Genomic DNA, 22,796 nt, shown 5'->3' on the forward strand with positions numbered 1-22,796 from the left:
GAGACTGATACAGGTTCTGATGATATTAGTCAGTGTGAGACTGATACAGGTCCTGATGATATTTGTCAGTGTGAGACTGATACAGGTGCTGATGATATTAGTCCGAGTGAGACTGATGCAGGTGCTGATGATATTAGTCAGTATGACACTGATACAGGTGCTGATGATATTAGTCAGTGGGACACTGATACAGGTGCTGATGATATTAGTCAGTGTGAGACTGATACAGGTGCTGATGATATTAGTCCGTGTGATACTGATACAGGTGCTGATGATATTAGTCAGTGTGAGACTGATACAGGTCCTGATGATATTAGTCCGAGTGAGACTGATGCAGGTGCTGATGATATTAGTCAGTGTGAGACTGATACAGGTGCTGATGATATTAGTCAGTGTGATACTGATACAGGTGCTGATGATATTAGTCCGTGTGATACTGATACAGGTGCTGATGATATTAGTCAGTGTGAGACTGATACAGGTGCTGATGATATTAGTCAGTGTAAGACTGATACAGGTGCTCATGATATTAGTCAGTGTGAGACTGATACAGGTGCTGATGATATTAGTCAGTGTGAGACTGATACAGGTGCTGATGATATTAGTCAGTGTGAGACTGATACAGGTGCTGATGATATTAGTCAGTGTGAGACTGATACAGGTGCTGATGATATTAGTCAGTGTGAGACTGATACAGGTGCTGATGATATTAGTCCGAGTGAGACTGATACAGGTGCTGATGATATTAGTCAGTGTGAGACTGATACAGGTGCTGATGATATTCGTCAGTGTGAGACTGATACAGGTGCTGATGATATTAGTCAGTGTGAGACTGATGCAGGTGCTGATGATATTAGTCCGAGTGAGACTGATACAGGTGCTGATGATATTAGTCCGAGTGAGACTGATACAGGTGCTGATGATATTAGTCAGTGTGAGACTGATACAGGTACTGATGATATTAGTCAGTGTGAGACTGATACAGGTGCTGATGATATTAGTCCGAGTGAGACTGATACAGGTGCTGATGATATTGGTCAGTGTGAGACTGATACAGGTTCTGATGATATTCGTCAGTGTGAGACTGATACAGGTGCTGATGACATTAGACCAAGTGAGACTGATACAGGTGCTGATGATATTCGTCCGAGTGAGACTGATACAGGTTCTGATGATATTAGTCAGTGTGAGACTGATACAGGTCCTGATGATATTTGTCAGTGTGAGACTGATACAGGTGCTGATGATATTAGTCCGAGTGAGACTGATACAGGTCCTGATGATATTAGTCCGAGTGAGACTGATACAGGTGCTGATGATATTAGTCCGAGTGAGACTGATACAGGTTCTGATGATATTAGTCCGAGTGAGACTGATACAGGTGCTGATGATATTAGTCCGAGTGAGACTGATACAGGTGCTGATGATATTAGTCAGTGTGAGACTGATACAGGTCCTGATGATATGAGTCAGTGGGACACTGATACAGGTGCTGATGATATTAGTCAGTGGGACACTGATACAGGTGCTGATGAAATTAGTAAACAATTTTACAACACCAAGTTATAGTCCAGCAATTTTATTTTAAATTCACAAGCTTTCGCAGATTTTCTCCTTCCTCAGGCAGATGATATTAGTCAGTGTGACACTGACACAGGTGCTGATGATATTAGTCAGTGTGAGACTGATACAGGTGCTGATGATATTAGTCAGTGTGAGACTGATACAGGTGCTGATGATATTAGTCAGTGTGAGACTGATACAGGTGCTGATGATATTAGTCAGTGTGAGACTGATACAGGTGCTGATGATATTAGTCAGTGTGAGACTGATGCAGGTGCTGATGATATTAGTCAGTGTGAGACTGATACAGGTACTGATGATATTAGTCCGAGTGAGACTGATACAGGTGCTGATCATATTCGTCCGTGTGAGACTGATACAGGTGCTGATGATATTAGTCAGTGTGAGACTGATACAGGTGCTGATGATATTAGTCAGTGTGAGACTGATACAGGTGCTGATGATATGAGTCAGTGTGAGACTGATACAGGTGCTGATGATATTAGTCCGTGTGATACTGATACAGGTGCTGATGATATTAGTCAGTGTGAGACTGATACAGGTGCTGATGATATTAGTCAGTGTAAGACTGATACAGGTGCTGATGATATTAGTCAGTGTGAGACTGATACAGGTGCTGATGATATTAGTCAGTGTGAGACTGATACAGGTGCTGATGATATTAGTCAGTGTGAGACTGATACAGGTGCTGATGATATTAGTCAGTGTGAGACTGATACAGGTGCTGATGATATTAGTCAGTGTGAGACTGATACAGGTGCTGATGATATTCGTCCGAGTGAGACTGATACAGGTGCTGATGATATTAGTCAGTGTGAGACTGATACAGGTGCTGATGATATTCGTCAGTGTGAGACTGATACAGGTGCTGATGATATTAGTCAGTGTGAGACTGATGCAGGTGCTGATGATATTAGTCAGTGTGAGACTGATACAGGTGCTGATGATATTAGTCCGAGTGAGACTGATACAGGTGCTGATGATATTAGTCCGAGTGAGACTGATACAGGTGCTGATGATATTAGTCAGTGTGAGACTGATACAGGTACTGATGATATTAGTCAGTGTGAGACTGATACAGGTGCTGATGATATTAGTCCGAGTGAGACTGATACAGGTGCTGATGATATTGGTCAGTGTGAGACTGATACAGGTTCTGATGATATTAGTCAGTGTGAGACTGATACAGGTGCTGATGATATTAGACCAAGTGAGACTGATACAGGTGCTGATGATATTAGTCCGAGTGAGACTGATACAGGTTCTGATGATATTAGTCAGTGTGAGACTGATACAGGTCCTGATGATATTTGTCAGTGTGAGACTGATACAGGTGCTGATGATATTAGTCCGAGTGAGACTGATACAGGTCCTGATGATATTAGTCCGAGTGAGACTGATACAGGTGCTGATGATATTAGTCCGAGTGAGACTGATACAGGTTCTGATGATATTAGTCCGAGTGTGACTGATACAGGTGCTGATGATATTAGTCCGAGTGAGACTGATACAGGTGCTGATGATATTAGTCAGTGTGAGACTGATACAGGTGCTGATGATATTAGTCAGTGTGAGACTGATACAGGTCCTGATGATATTAGTCAGTGGGACACTGATACAGGTGCTGATGATATTAGTCAGTGGGACACTGATACAGGTGCTGATGATATTAGTCAGTGTGACACTGACACAGGTGCTGATGATATTAGTCCGAGTGAGACTGATACAGGTGCTGATGATATTAGTCAGTGTGAGACTGATACAGGTGCTGATGATATTAGTCAGTGTGAGACTGATACAGGTGCTGATGATATTAGTCAGTGTGAGACTGATACAGGTGCTGATGATATTAGTCAGTGTGAGACTGATACAGGTGCTGATGATATTAGTCAGTGTGAGACTGATACAGGTACTGATGATATTAGTCAGTGTGAGACTGATGCAGGTGCTGATCATATTCGTCCGTGTGAGACTGATACAGGTGCTGATGATATTAGTCAGTGTGAGACTGATGCAGGTGCTGATGATATTAGTCCGAGTGAGACTGATACAGGTGCTGATGATATTAGTCCGAGTGAGACTGATACAGGTGCTGATGATATTAGTCAGTGTGAGACTGATACAGGTACTGATGATATTAGTCAGTGTGAGACTGATACAGGTGCTGATGATATTAGTCCGAGTGAGACTGATACAGGTGCTGATGATATTGGTCAGTGTGAGACTGATACAGGTTCTGATGATATTCGTCAGTGTGAGACTGATACAGGTGCTGATGACATTAGACCAAGTGAGACTGATACAGGTGCTGATGATATTCGTCCGAGTGAGACTGATACAGGTTCTGATGATATTAGTCAGTGTGAGACTGATACAGGTCCTGATGATATTTGTCAGTGTGAGACTGATACAGGTGCTGATGATATTAGTCCGAGTGAGACTGATACAGGTCCTGATGATATTAGTCCGAGTGAGACTGATACAGGTGCTGATGATATTAGTCCGAGTGAGACTGATACAGGTTCTGATGATATTAGTCCGAGTGAGACTGATACAGGTGCTGATGATATTAGTCCGAGTGAGACTGATACAGGTGCTGATGATATTAGTCAGTGTGAGACTGATACAGGTCCTGATGATATGAGTCAGTGGGACACTGATACAGGTGCTGATGATATTAGTCAGTGGGACACTGATACAGGTGCTGATGAAATTAGTAAACAATTTTACAACACCAAGTTATAGTCCAGCAATTTTATTTTAAATTCACAAGCTTTCGCAGATTTTCTCCTTCCTCAGGCAGATGATATTAGTCAGTGTGACACTGACACAGGTGCTGATGATATTAGTCAGTGTGAGACTGATACAGGTGCTGATGATATTAGTCAGTGTGAGACTGATACAGGTGCTGATGATATTAGTCAGTGTGAGACTGATACAGGTGCTGATGATATTAGTCAGTGTGAGACTGATACAGGTGCTGATGATATTAGTCAGTGTGAGACTGATGCAGGTGCTGATGATATTAGTCAGTGTGAGACTGATACAGGTACTGATGATATTAGTCCGAGTGAGACTGATACAGGTGCTGATCATATTCGTCCGTGTGAGACTGATACAGGTGCTGATGATATTAGTCAGTGTGAGACTGATACAGGTGCTGATGATATTAGTCAGTGTGAGACTGATACAGGTGCTGATGATATGAGTCAGTGTGAGACTGATACAGGTGCTGATGATATTAGTCCGTGTGATACTGATACAGGTGCTGATGATATTAGTCAGTGTGAGACTGATACAGGTGCTGATGATATTAGTCAGTGTAAGACTGATACAGGTGCTGATGATATTAGTCAGTGTGAGACTGATACAGGTGCTGATGATATTAGTCAGTGTGAGACTGATACAGGTGCTGATGATATTAGTCAGTGTGAGACTGATACAGGTGCTGATGATATTAGTCAGTGTGAGACTGATACAGGTGCTGATGATATTAGTCAGTGTGAGACTGATACAGGTGCTGATGATATTCGTCCGAGTGAGACTGATACAGGTGCTGATGATATTAGTCAGTGTGAGACTGATACAGGTGCTGATGATATTCGTCAGTGTGAGACTGATACAGGTGCTGATGATATTAGTCAGTGTGAGACTGATGCAGGTGCTGATGATATTAGTCAGTGTGAGACTGATACAGGTGCTGATGATATTAGTCCGAGTGAGACTGATACAGGTGCTGATGATATTAGTCCGAGTGAGACTGATATAGGTGCTGATGATATTAGTCAGTGTGAGACTGATACAGGTACTGATGATATTAGTCAGTGTGAGACTGATACAGGTGCTGATGATATTAGTCCGAGTGAGACTGATACAGGTGCTGATGATATTGGTCAGTGTGAGACTGATACAGGTTCTGATGATATTAGTCAGTGTGAGACTGATACAGGTGCTGATGATATTAGACCAAGTGAGACTGATACAGGTGCTGATGATATTAGTCCGAGTGAGACTGATACAGGTTCTGATGATATTAGTCAGTGTGAGACTGATACAGGTCCTGATGATATTTGTCAGTGTGAGACTGATACAGGTGCTGATGATATTAGTCCGAGTGAGACTGATACAGGTCCTGATGATATTAGTCCGAGTGAGACTGATACAGGTGCTGATGATATTAGTCCGAGTGAGACTGATACAGGTTCTGATGATATTAGTCCGAGTGTGACTGATACAGGTGCTGATGATATTAGTCCGAGTGAGACTGATACAGGTGCTGATGATATTAGTCAGTGTGAGACTGATACAGGTGCTGATGATATTAGTCAGTGTGAGACTGATACAGGTCCTGATGATATTAGTCAGTGGGACACTGATACAGGTGCTGATGATATTAGTCAGTGGGACACTGATACAGGTGCTGATGATATTAGTCAGTGTGACACTGACACAGGTGCTGATGATATTAGTCAGTGTGAGACTGATACAGGTGCTGATGATATTAGTCAGTGTGAGACTGATACAGGTGCTGATGATATTAGTCAGTGTGAGACTGATACAGGTGCTGATGATATTAGTCAGTGTGAGACTGATACAGGTGCTGATGATATTAGTCAGTGTGAGACTGATACAGGTGCTGATGATATTAGTCAGTGTGAGACTGATACAGGTACTGATGATATTAGTCAGTGTGAGACTGATGCAGGTGCTGATCATATTCGTCCGTGTGAGACTGATACAGGTGCTGATGATATTAGTCAGTGTGAGACTGATACAGGTGCTGATGATATTAGTCCGTGTGAGACTGATATAGCTGCTGATGATATTAGTCAGTGTGAGACTGATACAGGTGCTGATGATATTAGTAAGTGTGAGACTGATACAGGTGCTGATGATATTAGTCAGTGTGAGACTGATTCAGGTGCTAATGATATTATTCAGTGTGAGACTGATACAGGTGCTGATGATATTAGTCAGTGTGAGACTGATACAGGTGCTGATGATATTAGTCAGTGTGAGACTGATACAGGTGCTGATGATATTAGTCAGTGTGAGACTGATACAGGTGCTGATGATATTCGTCAGTGTGAGACTGATACAGGTGCTGATGATATTAGTCAGTGTGAGACTGATACAGGTGCTGATGATATTAGTCCGTGTGAGACTGATACAGGTGCTGATGATATTAGTAAGTGGGACACTGTTACAGGTGCTGATGATATTAGTCAGTGTGAGACTGATACAGGTGCTGATGATATTAGTCAGTGTGAGACTGATACAGGTGCTGATGATATTAGTCCGAGTGAGACTGATACAGGTTCTGATGATATTAGTCAGTGTGAGACTGATACAGGTGCTGATGATATTAGTCCGAGTGAGACTGATACAGGTGCTGATGATATTAGTCCGAGTGAGACTGATACAGGTTCTGATGATATTAGTCAGTGTGAGACTGATACAGGTGCTGATGATATTAGTCAGTGTGAGACTGATACAGGTGCTGATGATATTAGTCAGTGTGAGACTGATACAGGTGCTGATGATATTCGTCAGTGTGAGACTGATACAGGTGCTGATGATATTAGTCAGTGTGAGACTGATACAGGTGCTGATGATATTGGTCCTTGTGAGACTGATACAGGTTCTGATGATATTAGTAAGTGGGACACTGTTACAGGTGCTGATGATATTAGTCAGTGTGAGACTGATACAGGTGCTGATGATATTAGTCAGTGTGAGACTGATACAGGTGCTGATGATATTAGTCCGAGTGAGACTGATACAGGTTCTGATGATATTAGTCAGTGTGAGACTGATACAGGTGCTGATGATATTAGTCCGAGTGAGACTGATACAGGTGCTGATGATATTAGTCCGAGTGAGACTGATACAGGTTCTGATGATATTAGTCAGTGTGAGACTGATACAGGTCCTGATGATATTTGTCAGTGTGAGACTGATACAGGTGCTGATGATATTAGTCCGAGTGAGACTGATACAGGTCCTGATGATATTTGTCCGAGTGAGACTGATACAGCTACTGAAAAACCGCATTGCGGCACTGGAGCTGCGGATGGATTCATTAAGGAGCATTCGCGATGCTGAGAACGTCGTGGATAGCACTTTTAGTGAGATGGTCACACCGCAGGTAAAGGTTGTACAGGCAGGAAGTAATTGGGTGACCACCAGGCAGAGTAAGAATAGCAGGCAGGCAGTGCAGGGGTCCCCTGTGGCCGTCCCCCTCTCAAACAAATATACCGCTTTGGATATTGTTGAGGGGGATGACTTATCAGGGGAAGGCAGCAGCAGCCAACTTCCTGGCACCAGGGGTAGCTCTGCTGCACAGGCTGGGAGGAAAAAGAGTGGAAGAGCTATAGTGGTAGGGGATTCTATCGTAAGGGGAACAGACAGGCGTTTCTGTGGCCGTAAACGTGACTCCAGGATGGTTTGTTGCCTCCCTGGTGCCAGGGTCATGGATGTCACTGAGCGGCTACAGGGCATTCTCAAGGGGGAGGGTGAGCAGGCAGAGGTCGTGGTCCACATTGGGACCAACGACATAGGTAGGAAGGGAGATGAGGTCCTGCATCAAGAATTTAGGGAGCTAGGTAGCAGATTAAAGAGCAGGACCTCAAAGGTTGTAATCTCTGGATTACTCCCAGTGCCACGGGCTAGTGAGTATAGAAATAGGAGGATAGAACAGATGAATGCGTGGCTAAAGAGTTGGTGCAGGAGGGAGGGTTTCAGTTTCCTGGATCACTGGGCCTGCTTCTGGGGAAGGTGGGACTTGTACAAGTCGGACGGGTTGCACCTGAACCAGAGCGGGACAAATATCCTTGCGGGGAGGTTTGCTAGCACTGTTGGGGGGGGTTTAAACTAACTTGGCAGGGGGATGGGATACAGAGTGGAGCTACAATAGGGGGTGATGTGCAGCCAAATATAGAGAAAAAAACAAGTCAGCTTGGAAGACAGGGCAAATATGTGAGGGCAAGGCTGGATGGCATCTATTTTAATGCAAGGAGTCTTGCGAATAAGGTGGATGAACTGAAGGTGTTGATAAACACATGGGAGTATGATATTGTTGCTGTCACAGAGACATGGTTGAGGGAGGGGCAAGACTGGCAGCTCAATATTCCGGGGTACAGAATCTTCAGGCGAGACAGAGGGGGAGGTATAAGAGGAGGGGGGGTCGCAATATTAATTAAAGAATCAATTACTGCCATAAGGAGGGATGATATATTAGCAGTTTCCTCTAATGAGGCCATATGGGTGGAGCTTAAAAACAAAAAGGGGGCAAGCACTTTGATGGGAGTGTACTATAGGCCCCCAAACAGTCAGAGGGAGATAGAGGAACAGATATACAGGCAAATCTCAGAAAATTGTGCAAATAATAGGGTAATAATAGTGGGGGATTTCAACTTCCCCAATATTAACTGGGATACTCAGAGTGTAAAAGGCTTAGAGGGTACAAAATTCTTAACGTGCATCCAGGAGAGCTTTTTGAGCCAGCATGTAGAAAGTCCGACAAGAGAGGGGGCGGTACTGGACCTAATTCTAGGGAATGTGGCCGGCCAAGTGGAAGAAGTGCTAGTAGGTGAGCACTTTGGTGACAGTGACCATAATTCGGTGAGATTTAAGGTGGTCATGGAAAAGGACAGGGAGGGGCCGGAAATAAAGGTTCTAAATTGGGGGAAGGCTGATTTTAATAGGATAAGGCAGGATCTGGCCAAAATGGACTGGGATCAGCTGCTTGTAGGAAAATCCGCATCAGAGCAATGGGAGTCTTTCAGAAGGGAGATTGAGACCATACAATGGCAACATGTTCCCGTAAAGGTCAAGGGTGGTTCCAAGAACTCCAGGGAACCTTGGATGTCAGGGGATATACGAGAATGGATTAGGAAAAAAAGGAGGGCTTTTGGCAGATACAAAAGGCTAAAGACGGAGGAAGCCCTAGAGGAGTACAAAAAGTGCAGGGGGATACTTAAAAAAGAAATTAGGAGATCAAGGAGGGGCCATGAAATAACACTGGCGAGCAAAATAAAGGAAAATCCTAAGATGTTTTATAAGTATATTAAGGGTAAGAGGATGACTAGGGAAAAAATAGGGCCCATTAGGGACAAAAATGGCAATCTGTGTGTGGAGCCGGCAGATGTAGGAGGGGTTCTAAATGAATTTTTTGCATCTGTTTTCACTATGGAGAAGGACGACGTTGACATAGAAATACGGCAGGGGGACTGTGATATACTCGAACATATTAACATCGAGCGGGAGGAGGTATTGGCGGTTTTAGCAGGTCTAAAAATGGATAAATCCCCAGGCCCGGACGAAATGTATCCCAGGCTGCTGTGTGAGGCAAAGGAGGAGATTGCGGGGGCTCTGACACATATATTCAGAACCTCTCTGGCCACAGGGGATGTGCCAGAGGACTGGAGAACTGCTAATGTAATACCATTATTCAAGAAGGGGAGTAGGGAAAAACCGGGGAACTACAGGCCAGTGAGCCTAACATCAGTGGTAGGAAAATTATTGGAAAAAATTCTGAAGGACAAAATTAGTCTCCACTTGGAGAAGCAAGGATTAATCAGGGATAGTCAACATGGCTTTGTCAAGGGAAGATCATGTCTGACTAATTTGATTGAATTTTTTGAGGGGGTGACTAGGCGTGTGGATGAGGGTAACGCAGTGGATGTGGTATACATGGATTTCAGTAAGGCCTTCGATAAAGTCCCCCACAGGAGACTGGTCAAGAAGGTACGAGCCCATGGAATCCAGGGTGCCTTGGCACTTTGGATACAAAACTGGCTTAGTGGCAGAAGGCAGAGGGTGATGGCCGAAGGTTGTTTTTGTGACTGGAAGCCTGTGGCCAGTGGGGTACCACAGGGATCGGTGCTGGGTCCCTTGCTGTTTGTGGTCTACATTAATGACTTGGATATGAATGTAAAAGGTATGATCAGTAAGTTCGCTGATGATACAAAGATTGGTAGGGTGGTAAATAGCGAGGAGGATAGCCTCAGTCTGCAGGATGATATAGATGGGTTGGTCAGATGGGCGGAACAGTGGCAAATGGAATTTAACCCGGAAAAGTGCGAGGTGATGCACTTTGGAGGGACTAACAAGGCAAGGGAATACACAATGAATGGGAGGACCCTAGGCAAGACAGAGGGTCAGAGGGATCTTGGTGTGCAAGTTCACAGATCCCTGAAGGCGGCGGAACAGGTAGATAAGGTGGTAAAGAAGGCATATGGGATACTTGCCTTTATTAGCCGAGGCATAGAATATAAGAGCAAGGAGGTTATGATGGAGCTGTATAAAACACTGGTTAGGCCACAGCTGGAGTACTGTGTGCAGTTCTGGTCGCCACACTACAGGAAGGATGTGATCGCTTTGGAGAGGGTGCAGAGGAGATTCACCAGGATGTTACCAGGGCTGGAGCGCTTCAGCTATGAAGAGAGACTGGGAAGATTGGGTTTGTTTTCCTTGGAGCAGAGGAGGCTGAGGGGGGACATGATTGAGGTGTACAAAATTATGAGGGGCACAGATAGGATGGATACTAAGGAGCTTTTTCCCTTCATTGAGGGTTCTATAACAAGGGGACATAGATTCAAGGTAAAAGGCGGGAGGTTTAGAGGGGATTTGAGAAAGAACTTTTTCACCCAGAGGGTGGTTGGAGTCTGGAACTCACTGTCTGAAAGGGTTGTGGAGGCAGGAACCCTCACAACATTCAAGAAGCATTTGGATGAGCACTTGAAATGCCATAGCATACAAGGTTACGGACCAAATGCTGGAATATGGGATTAGAGTAGACAGGGCTGATGGCCGGCGCGGACACGATGGGCCGAAGGGCCTCTATCCGTGCTGTATAACTCTATGACTCTCTATGACTCTAGGTGCTGATGATATTAGTCCGAGTGAGACTGATACAGGTTCTGATGATATTAGTCCGAGTGAGACTGATACAGGTGCTGATGATATTAGTCAGTGTGATACTGATACAGGTGCTGATGATATTAGTCAGTGGGACACTGATACAGGTTCTGATGATATTAGTCCGAGTGAGACTGATACAGGTGCTGATGATATTAGTCAGTGTGATACTGATACAGGTGCTGATGATATTAGTCAGTGGGACACTGATACAGGTCCTGATGATATTAGTCAGTGTGAGACTGATACAGGTGCTGATGATATTAGTCAGTGTGAGACTGATACAGGTCCTGATGATATTAGTCAGTGTGAGACTGATACAGGTTCTGATGATATTAGTCAGTGTGAGACTGATACAGGTGCTGATGATATTAGTCAGTGTGAGACTGATACAGGTGCTGATGATATTAGTCAGTGTGAGACTGATACAGGTCCTGATTATATTAGTCAGTGGGACACTGATACAGGTGCTGATGATATTAGTCAGTGGGACACTGATACAGGTGCTGATGATATTAGTCAGTGTGAGACTGATACAGGTGCTGATGATATTAGTCAGTGTGAGACTGATACAGGTGCTGATGTTATTAGTCAGTGTGAGACTGATACAGGTGCTGATGATATTAGTCAGTGGGACACTGATACAGGTGCTGATGATATTGGTCCGAGTGAGACTGATACAGGTGCTGATGATATTAGTCAGTGTGAGACTGATACAGGTGCTGATGATATTAGTCAGTGTGAGACTGATACAGGTGCTGATGTTATTAGTCAGTGTGAGACTGATACAGGTGCTGATGATATTAGTCAGTGGGACACTGATACAGGTGCTGATTATATTAGTCAGTGGGACACTGATACAGGTGCTGATGATATTAGTCAGTGGGACACTGATACAGGTGCTGATGATATTAGTGTGAGACTGAAATGCCAGGGAACCAAGGGTCCAGTGAAAAGGAGGAATTAAAGGAAATTAGTATTAGTAAAAAAATAGTGCTGGAGAAATTAATGGGACTGAAAGCCAATAAATTGTCAGGTCCTGATAATCTGCATCCCAGAGTAATAAAAGAGGTAGTCATGGAAATGGTGAATGCATTAGTTGTCATCTCCCAAAATTCTATAGATATTGGAGCAGTTCCTGCAGATTGGAGGGTGGAAAATGTAATCCCGCTATTTAAAAAAGGAGTGAGAGAGAAAACAGGGAACTACAGACCGGTTGGCCTAACATCAGTCGTAGGGAAAATGCTAGAGTCTATTATAAAGGATGTGATAACAGAACACTTCGAAAATATCAATGAGATTAGACAAAGTCAACATGGATTTATGAAAGGGAAATCGTGTTTGACAAACCTACTGGAGTTTTTTGAGGGTGTAACTAGTAGAATATATTGGGGAGAACCAGTAGATGTGGTGTATCTGAATTTTCAGAAGGCCTTTGATAAAATCCCACATAAGAGGTTAGTGTGCAAGATTAAAGCACATGGGATTGGGGGGAATATACTGGCGTGGATTGAGAATTGGTTAACAGACAGGAAACAGAGAGTAGGAATAAATGGGTCTTTTTCGAGGTGGCAGGGGGTGACTAGCGGGGTACCGCAGGGATCAGTGCTTGGGTCCCAGCTATTCACAATATATATCAATGATTTGGATGATGGAACCAAATGTAATATTTCCAAGTTTGCTTACGATACAAAACTAGGTGGGATTGTGAGTTGTGAGGAGGATGTAAAGAGGCTTCAAGGCGATTTAGACAAGTTGAGTGAGTGGGCAAATACATGTCAGATGCAGTATAACTTGGATAAATGTGAAGTCATCCACTTTGGAAGGAAAAACAGAAAGGCAGAGTATTATTTAAACGGTGATAGATTGGGAAATGTTGATGTAGAAAGGGACCTGGGTGTCCTTATACACCAGTCACTGAAAGCAAACATGCAAGTACAGCAAGCAGTTAGGAAGTCAAATGGTATGTTGGCCTTCATTGCAAGAGGATTTGTGTAGAGGAGCAAGGCTGTCTTTACTGCAGTTATACAGGGCCTTGGTGAGACCACACCTGGGGTATTGTGTGCAGTTTTGGTCTCCTTACCTAGGAATGGATATACTTGCCATAGAGGGAGTGCAGCGAAGGTTCACCAGACTGATTCCTGGGATGGCAGGACTGTCGTATGAGGAGAGATTGGGTCGACTCGGCCTGTATTCACTCGAGTTTAGAAGAATGAGAGGGGATCTCATTGAAACATATAAAATTCTGAGAGGGCTAGACAGACTGGATGCAGGGAGGATGTTTCCCCTGGCTGGGGGTTCTCGAACGAGGGGTCACAGTCTCAGGATATGGAGTGGAACATTTAGGACTGGGATGAGGTGAAATTTCTTCACTCAGGGTGGTGAACCTGTGGAATTCTCTACCACAGAAGGCTGTGGAGGGCAAGTCACTGAATATATTTAAGGAAATAGATAGATTTCTAGACACAAAAGGCATCAAGGGGTATGGGGAGAGAGTGGGAATATTGAGATAGAGGATCAGCCATGATCATATTGAATGTGGAGCAGGCTCGTAGGGCCGAATGGCCTACTCCTGCTCCTATTTTCTATGTCTATGTTTCCATGTTACATGTAATGATGATATTAATCAATGTGAGACTGACATAGGTACTGATGATATTAGTTGGTATGACACGAATCCAGGTTCTGAGTGTCTCACGGGATCCCGGGTGTCGCATGGTGTACAGGTGTATCAGATTGTTGTTTGGTGTACCGGGTAATTCATGGTGTCCCGAGTGTCTCACCTTATGCTGAGTGTTATATGGTACACAGGGTATTTTACGGTGTACCGGTGTCTCAATGTGTACTGGGTGTGTCCCGGTGAAATGGGTGTCGTCCCAGTATATTGATTGTGTCCCGGTGTTGTGAGCGTATCCCGATGTTGTGAGTGTTTCCTGGTGTACTGCGTGTGGTCCCGGTGAACTGGGTGTTTCCCGGTGTACTAGGTGTGTCCCGGTGTACTGGGTGGCGCCCCGGTGTACTGGGTGGCGTCCCGGTGTGCTAGGTGTGCCCCGGTGTACTGGGTGGCGTCCCGGTGTACTAGGTGTGCCCCGGTGTACTGGGTGTGTCCCGGTACTGGGTGTTTCCCGGTGTACTGGGTGTGTCCCGCTGTTGTGAGTGTTTCCCGGTGTTGTGAGTGTTTCCCGGTGTACTGGGTGTGTCCCGGTGTTGTGAGTATTTCCCGGTCTTGTGAGTGTTTCCCGGTGTACTGGGTGTGTCCCGGTGTACTGGGTGTGTCCCGGTGTTGTGAGTGTTTCCCGGTGTACTGGGTGTGTCCCGGTGTTGTGAGTGTGTCCCGGTGTACTGGGTGTTTCCCGGTGTACTGGGTGTTTCCCGGTGTACTGGGTGTGTCCCGGTGTACTGGGTGTGTCCCGATGTACTGGGTGTGTCCCGGTGTTGTGAGTGTTTCCCGGTGTGCTGGGTGTGTCCCGATGTACTGGGTGTGTCCCGGTGTTGTGAGTGTTTCCCGGTGTTGTGAGTGTTTCCCGGTGTACTGGGTGTGTCCCGGTGTACTGGGTGTGTCCCGGTGTTGTGAGTGTTTCCCGGTGTACTGGGTGTGTCCCGGTGTTGTGAGTGTGTCCCGGTGTACTGGGTGTGTCCCGGTGTACTGGGTGTTTCCCGGTGTACTGGGTGTGTCCCGATGCAGTGGGTGTGTCCCGGTGTACTGGGTGTGTCCCGGTGTTGTGAGAGTTTCCCGGTGTACTGGGTGTGTCCCGGTACTGGGTGTTTCCCAGTGTACTGGGTGTGTCCCGGTGTACTGGGTGTGTTCCGGTGTACTGGGTGTGTTCCGGTGTACTGGGTGTGTCCCGGTGTTGTGAGTGTTTCCCGGTGTACTGCGTGTGTCCCGGTGTACTGGGTGTGTCCCGGTGTACTGGGTGTCCCGGTGTACTGGGTGTGTCCCGGTGTTGTGAGTGTTTCCCGGTGTACTGGGTGTGTCCCGGTGTACTGGGTGTGTCCCGGTGTACTGGGTGTGTCCCGGTGTACTGGGTGTGTTCCGATGCACTGGGTGTGTCCCGATGCACTGGGTGTGTCCCGGTGTACTGGGTGTGTCCCGGTGTTGTGAGTGTTTCCCGGTGTACTGGGTGTGTCCCGGTGTACTGCGTGTGTCCCGGTGTTGTGAGTGTGTCCCGGTGTACTGGGTGTGTCCCGGTGTTGTGAGAGTTTCCCGGTGTACTGGGTGTTTCCCGGTGTTGTGAGAGTTTCCCGGTGTACTGGGTGTTTCCCGGTGTACTGGGTGTGTCCCGGTGTACTGGGTGTGTCCCGGTGTTGTGAGAGTTTCCCGGTGTACTGGGTGTTTCCCGGTGTACTGGGTGTGTCCTGGTGTACTGGGTGTGTCCCGGTACTGGGTGTGTCCCGGTGTACTGGGTGTGTCCCGGTGTACTGGGTGTGTCCCGGTACTGGGTGTGTCCCGCTGTACTGGGTGTGTCCCGGTGTACTGGGTGTGTCTCGGTGTACTGGGTGTTTCCCGGTGTACTGGGTGTGTCCCGCTGTTGTGAGTGTTTCCCGGTGTTGTGAGTGTTTCCCGGTGTACTGGGTGTGTCCCGGTGTTGTGAGTATTTCCCGGTGTTGTGTGTGTTTCCCGGTGTACTGGGTGTGTCCCGGTGTCCTGGGTGTGTCCCGGTGTTGTGAGTGTTTCCCGGTGCACTGGGTGTTTCCCGGTGTACTGGGTGTGTCCCGGTGTTGTGAGTGTGTCCCGGTGTACTGGGTGTTTCCCGGTGTACTGGGTGTTTCCCGGTGTACTGGGTGTGTCCCGGTGTACTGGGTGTTTCCCGGTGTACTGGGTGTGTCCCGGTGTACTGGGTGTGTTCCGATGCACTGGGTGTGTCCCGATGCACTGGGTGTTTCCCGGTGTACTGGGTGTGTCCCGGTGTACTGGGTGTGTTCCGGTGTACTGGGTGTGTTCCGATGCACTGGGTGTGTCCCGGTGTACTGGATGTGTCCCGGTGTACTGGGTGTGTCCCGGTGTTGTGAGTGTTTCCCGGTGTACTGGGTGTGTCCCGGTGTTGTGAGTGTTTCCCGGTGTACTGGGTGTGTCGCGGTGTTGTGAGTGTGTCCCGGTGTACTGGGTGTGTCCTGGTGTACTGGGTGTGTCCCGGTACTGGGTGTGTCCCGGTGTACTGGGTGTGTCCCGGTGTACTGGGTGTGTCCCGGTACTGGGTGTGTCCCGCTGTACTGGGTGTGTCCCGGTACTGGGTGTGTCCCGCTGTACTGGGTGTGTCCCGGTGTACTGGGTGTGTCCCGGTGTACTGGGTGTTTCCCGGTGTACTGGGTGTGTCCCGCTGTTGTGAGTGTTTCCCGGTGTTGTGAGTGTTTCCCGGTGTACTGGGTGTGTCCCGGTGTTGTGAGTATTTCCCGGTGTTGTGTGTGTTTCCCGGTGTACTGGGTGTGTCCCGATGCACTGGGTGTGTCCCGATGCACTGGGTGTTTCCCGGTGTACTGGGTGTGTTCCGGTGTACTGGGTGTGTTCCGATGCACTGGGTGTGTCCCGATGCACTGGGTGTTTCCCGGTGTACTGGATGTGTCCCGGTGTACTGGGTGTGTCCCGGTGTTGTGAGTGTTTCCCGGTGTACTGGGTGTTTCCCGGTGTACTGGGAGTGTCCCGGTGTTGTGAGTGTTTCCCGGTGTACTGGGTGTTTCCCGGTGTACTGGGTGTGTCCCGATGCAGTGGGTGTGTCCCGGTGTACTGGGTGTGTCCCGGTGTTGTGAGTGTGTCCCGGTGTACTGGGTGTGTCCCGGTGTACTGGGTGTGTCCCGGTGTTGTGAGTGTGTCCCGGTGTACTGGTTGTGTCCCGTTGTACTGGGTGTGTCCCGGTGTTGTGAGAGTGTCCCGGTGTACTGGGTGTGTCCCGGTGTACTGGGTGTGTCCTGGTGTACTGGGTGTGTCCCGGTGTTGTGAGTGTGTCCCGGTGTACTGGGTGTGTCCCGGTGTACTGGGTGTCCCGGTGTACTGGGTGTGTTCCGGTGTACTGGGTGTGTCCCGGTGTTGTGAGTGTTTCCCGGTGTTGTGAGTGTTTCCCGGTGTACTGGGTGTTTCCCGGTGTACTGGGTGTGTCCCGGTGTACTGGGTGTGTCCCGGTGTTGTGAGTGTTTCCCGGTGTACTGGGTGTGTCCCGGTGTACTGGGTGTGTCCCGGTGTTGTGAGTGTTTCCCGGTGTACTGGGTGTGCCCCGGTGTACTGGGAGTGTCCCGATGCAGTGGGTGTGTCCCGGTGTTGTGAGAGTTTCCCGGTGTACTGGGTGTTTCCCGGTGTACTGGGTGTGTTCCGGTGTACTGGGTGTGTCCCGGTGTTGTGAGTGTTTCCCGGTGTACTGGGTGTTTCCCAGTGTACTGGGTGTGTCCCGGTGTACTGGGTGTGTCCCGGTGTTGTGAGTGTTTCCCAGTGTGCTGGGTGTGTCCCGGTGTACTGGGTGTGTCCCGATGCACTGGGTGTGTCCCGGTGTTGTGAGTGTTTCCCGGTGTACTGGGTGTGTCCCGGTGTACTGGGTGTGTCCCGGTGTACTGGGTGTGTCCCGATGCACTGGGTGTGTCCCGGTGTTGTGAGTGTTTCCCGGTGTACTGGGTGTGTCCCGGTGTACTGGGTGTGTCCCGGTGTACTGGGAGTGTCCCGGTGTACTGGGTGTGTCCCGGTGTTGTGAGTGTTTCCCGGTGTACTGGGTGTGTCCCGGTGTACTGGGTGTGTCCCGGTGTACTGGGTGTGTCCCGATGCACTGGGTGTGTCCCGGTGTTGTGAGTGTTTCCCGGTGTACTGGGTGTGTCCCGGTGTACTGGGTGTGTCCCGGTGTACTGGGTGTGTCCCGGTGTACTGGGTGTGTTCCGATGCACTGGGTGTGTCCCGGTGTACTGGGTGTCGTCCCGGTGTACTGGGTGTCGTCCCAGTATATTGATTGTGTCCCGATGTTGTGAGCGTGTCGCCGTGTTGTGAGTGTTTCCCGGTGTACTAGGTGTCGTCCCGGTCTACAGGGTTTTCCCGGTGTACTGGGTGTTTCCCGGTGTACTTGGTGATTCCCGTTGTACTGGGTGCTTCCTGGTGTACCGGATGCTGTGTGGTGAACTGAGTGTCTCACGGTGTGCCGATCGTTGTATGGTGTACCGGGTGTTTCCTGCTGTGCAGGATGTGTCCCAGTGCGCAGGGTGTTCCCTGGCGTATCGGGTGATTCACGGCGTAACAGGTGTGACCCGGTGTACTGAGTGTTTCCCGGTGCACAGGGTGTCCCGTGTGTCCCGTGAAGTATTGTGTGTTTCTTGGCGTACCGGGTGTGTCCCGCTGTACCAATTGTTTCCCGGTGTACTGAATGTTCCCGGTGTACTGGGTGTTTGCCACTGTACCGGGTGTCTCTCGGTGTACCGACCGTCTCTTGGCGTACCGGCGGTCTCTCCACGTACTGGCTGTCTCACGATGCACCAGGTGTCTCACGGCATATTGGGTGTCTCACAGCGAACTGGTTGTCTCACGGCTTATTGGGTATTTCACGGCATAACAGGTGTCTCACGGCTTACTGGGTGTCTCATGGCGTACTGGGTGTCTCACGGCGTATTGGGAATCTCACGGCGTACCAGGTGTCTCACGGCGTACTGGGAATCTCACGGCGTACCAGGTGTCTCACGGCGTACTGGGAATCTCACGGCGTACCAGGTGTCTCACGGCGTACTGGGTGTCTCACTGTACGTCGTGTGTCTCTCGGCGCACCGGGTGTTTCTCGGTGTGTTGGGTTGTTCATGTTGTGTTGTGAGTGCCTTTTGGCAGGGATTAGGAAGGATTTTGAGTGCTTAGAATTGTGAATAAAAGAATCTTTATTTTATTTTGTACAGCTTTTGATTGGCAAACTAGGCATATCTGGGCACATTCATCGATTACTGGCTGGATCCATGGCAGGTAATTCATTTTCTTTTGAAATCCAGATGAATTTCCAGTGCAGATTGTGTAATGAACATTCAAAAATTGCCAAAAATTACAAAAATGCATGTCAATGCATACCAAAATATCAATGGTAGCAGTTTGTAATGCCAAGAATCAAAAGTCGTCATTGTTTAAATATTCTTAATTCATATGAAGGAGGAATAATAATTTTTTCCCTTGGCTGGGGTTGCCATTTGGCCCATACCTTTGATTGCCCATTACCCCACCCTCCCTGACCGACACTTGCTCTACCTCTCCCAACGTATTATATTTAAAATTCCTGCCTGGCTTTACATATTTTTTTATTATTCATTCTCGGGATGTGACATTGCTAGCAAGGCTGGCATTTATTGTCCATCCCTTATTATCCTTGAGAAGGTGGTGGTGAGCTGCCTTCTTGAACCGCTGCAGTCCGTGTGGTTCTCCCACAGTGCTGTTAGGAAGGGAGTTCCAGGATTTTGACCCAGCGACGATGAAGGAACGGCGATATATTTCCAAGTTGGGATGGTGTGTGACTTGGAGGGGAACGTGCAGGTGGTGTTGTTCCCATGTGCCTGCTGCCCTTGTCCTTCTAGGTGGTAGAGGTTGCCGGTTTGGGAGGTGCTGTCGAAGAAGCCTTGGTGAGTTGCTGCAGTGCATCTTGTAGATAGATCCCACTGTAACTATGGAGCACTGGTGGTGGAGGGAGTGGATATTTAAGGTGGTGGATGGGGTGCCAATCAAGCGGGCTGCTTTGTCCTGGATGGTGTCGAGCATCTTGAGCATTGTTGGAGCTGCACTCATCCAGGCAAGTGGAGAGTATTCCATCACACTCCTGACTTGTGCCTTGTAGATTGTGGAAAGGCTTTGGGGAGTCAGAAGGTGAGTCACTCGCTGCAGAATACCCAGCCTCTGACCTGCTCTTGTAGCCACGCTATTTATGTGGCTGGTCCAGTTGAGTTTCTAGTCAATGGTGACCCCCAGGATGTTGATGGTGGGGGATTCGGCGATGGTAATGCTGTTGAATGTCAAGGGGAGGTGGTTGAATTCTCTCTTGTTGGAGATGATCATTGCCTGGCACTTGTCTGGCGCGAATGTTATTTGCCATTTATCAGCCCAAGCCTGGATGTTGCCCAGGTCTTGCTGCATGCGGGCACGGACTGCTTCATTATCTGAGGGGTTGTGAATGGAACTGAACACTGTGCAATCATCAGTGAACATCCCCACTTCTGACCTTAAGATGGAGGGAAGGTCATTGATGAAGCAGCTGAAGATGGTTGGGCCTAAGACACTGTCCTGAGGAACTCCCGCAGCAATGCCCTGGGGCTGAGATGATTGGCCTCCAACAACCACTACCATCTTCCTTGGTGCTCGGTATGACTCCAGCCACTGGAAAGTTTTATTGACTTCAGTTTAATGAGGGCTCCTTGGTGCCACACTCGGTCAAATGCTGCCTTGAAGTAGAGGGCAGTCACTCTCACCTTACCTTGTCCTGTTTGGACAAAGGATGTAATGAGGTCTGGAGCCAAATGGTCCTGACTGATCTCAAATTGCGCATCAGTGAGCTGATTATTGGTGAGTAAGTGTTGCTTGATAGCACTATTGACGACTCCTCCTATCACTTTGCTGATGATTGAGAGTAGACTGATGGGGCGGTAATTGGCCGGGTTGCATTTGTCCTGCTTTTTGTGGACAGGACATTCCTGGGCAATTTTCCACATTGTCGGGTAGATGCCAGTGTTGTAGCTGTACTGGAACAGCTTGGCTAGAGGCACGGCTAGTTCTGGAGCAGAGAACTTCAGCACTACATGTTCCAAGCCGGCTCTTTGAAAGAGTTGTCCAATTTAGTCCCACACCCCGGCTTTTTCCCCAGGACCCTGCAAATTAGTCCTTTTGAAGTACATGTCCAATTGCCTTTTGAAAGTTCCTATGGAACCTGCTTTCAGATGATGCATTCCAGATTTTAACAACCCTCTGTGCGAAAGAAATCTCTCCTCATTTCCCCTATAGTTCTTTTGCGAATTATTTTAAATCTACGACCTCTTGTTACTGACCCATTTGCCAGAGAAAAAGTTTCTCCCTACTTGCTCTGTCAAAACCCCTCATAATTTTGAATACCTCTATTAGGTCTCCCTTTAACCTTCTCTGCTCTAAGGAGAACAATCCCAACTTAAGAACATAAGAATTAGGAGCAGGAGTAGGCCATCCGGCCCTCAAGCCTCCTCCGCCATTCAATAAGATCATGGCTGATCTTCGACCTCAACTCCATTTTCCTGCACTATCCCCATATCCCTTGATGCCTTTAATATCTAGAAATCTATCGATCTCTGTTTTGAATGTACTCAATGACTGAGCCTCCACAGCCCTCTGGGGTAGAGAATTCCAAAGATTCAACATCCTCTGAGTGAAGAAATTTCTCCTCATCTCAGTCCTAAATGGCCTACCCCTTATTCTGAGACTGTGACCCCTGGTTCTAGACTCCCCAGCCAGGGGAAACATCCTCCCTGCTTCTACCCTGTCGAGCCCTGCAAGAATTTTGTATGTTTCAATGAGATCACCTCTCATTCTTCTAAACTCTACAGAATACAGGCCTAGTCTACTCAATCTCTCCTCATACGACAGTCCCGCCATCCCAGGAATCAGTCTGGTGAACCTTTGTTTCACTTCCTCTATGGCAAGTATATCCTTTCTTAGGTAAGGAGACCAAAATTGTACACAATACTCCAGGTACAGTCTCACCAAGGCCCTATATAATTGCAGTAAGACATCTTTACTCCTGTACTCAAATCCTCTTGTAATAAAGGCCAACATACCATTTGCCTTTGCCTTCCGAATTGCTTGCTGCACCTGCATGTTAGCTTTCAGTGACTCATGTACAAGGACACCCAGGTCCCTTTGAACATCAACATTTCCCAGTCTCTCACCATTTAAAAAATACTCTGCATTTCTGTTTTTCCAACCAAAGTGGATAACTTCCACATTTTTCCACATTATATTCCATCTGCCATGTTCTTGCCCACTCACTTAGCCTGTCTGTATCCCCTTGAAGCCTCTTTGCATCCTCCTCACAACTCACATTCCCACCTAGTTTTGTGTCATCAGCAAACTTGGAAATATTACATTTGGTCCCCTCATCCAAATCATTGATATATATTGTGAATAGCTGGGGTCCAAGCACTGATCCCTGCGGTACCCCACTAGTCACAGTCTGCCAACCTGAAAAAGACCCGTTTATTCCTACTCTCTGTTTTCTGTCTGTTAACCAATTCTCAATCCATGCCAGTATATTACCCCCAATTCCATGTGCTCTAACTTTGTTCACCAATCTCCTGTGTGGGGCATTAAGTGTCCAGTTATCACATCCTTCATAATAGAT

The 22,796-nt window shown here is 47.5% G+C and overlaps 1 protein-coding gene across 3 annotated transcripts in view; it reads left to right on the forward strand.

Moving 5' to 3' along the window:
• The window catches only part of slc25a16 (solute carrier family 25 member 16), a 386,688-nt gene that overhangs the window by 270,097 nt on the left and 93,795 nt on the right, over positions 1 to 22,796 (forward strand). For all 3 annotated transcript variants that reach the window (XM_068002782.1, XM_068002781.1, XM_068002783.1), the window contains one exon: positions 19,354 to 19,417. In XM_068002782.1, the coding sequence (XP_067858883.1) occupies positions 19,354 to 19,417 (64 nt within the window). The remainder of the gene's footprint in view (positions 1 to 19,353; positions 19,418 to 22,796) is intronic.

The sequence above is a fragment of the Heptranchias perlo genome, chromosome 21, assembly GCF_035084215.1.
Source record: "Heptranchias perlo isolate sHepPer1 chromosome 21, sHepPer1.hap1, whole genome shotgun sequence".
NCBI classification, from domain to species: domain Eukaryota; kingdom Metazoa; phylum Chordata; class Chondrichthyes; order Hexanchiformes; family Hexanchidae; genus Heptranchias; species Heptranchias perlo.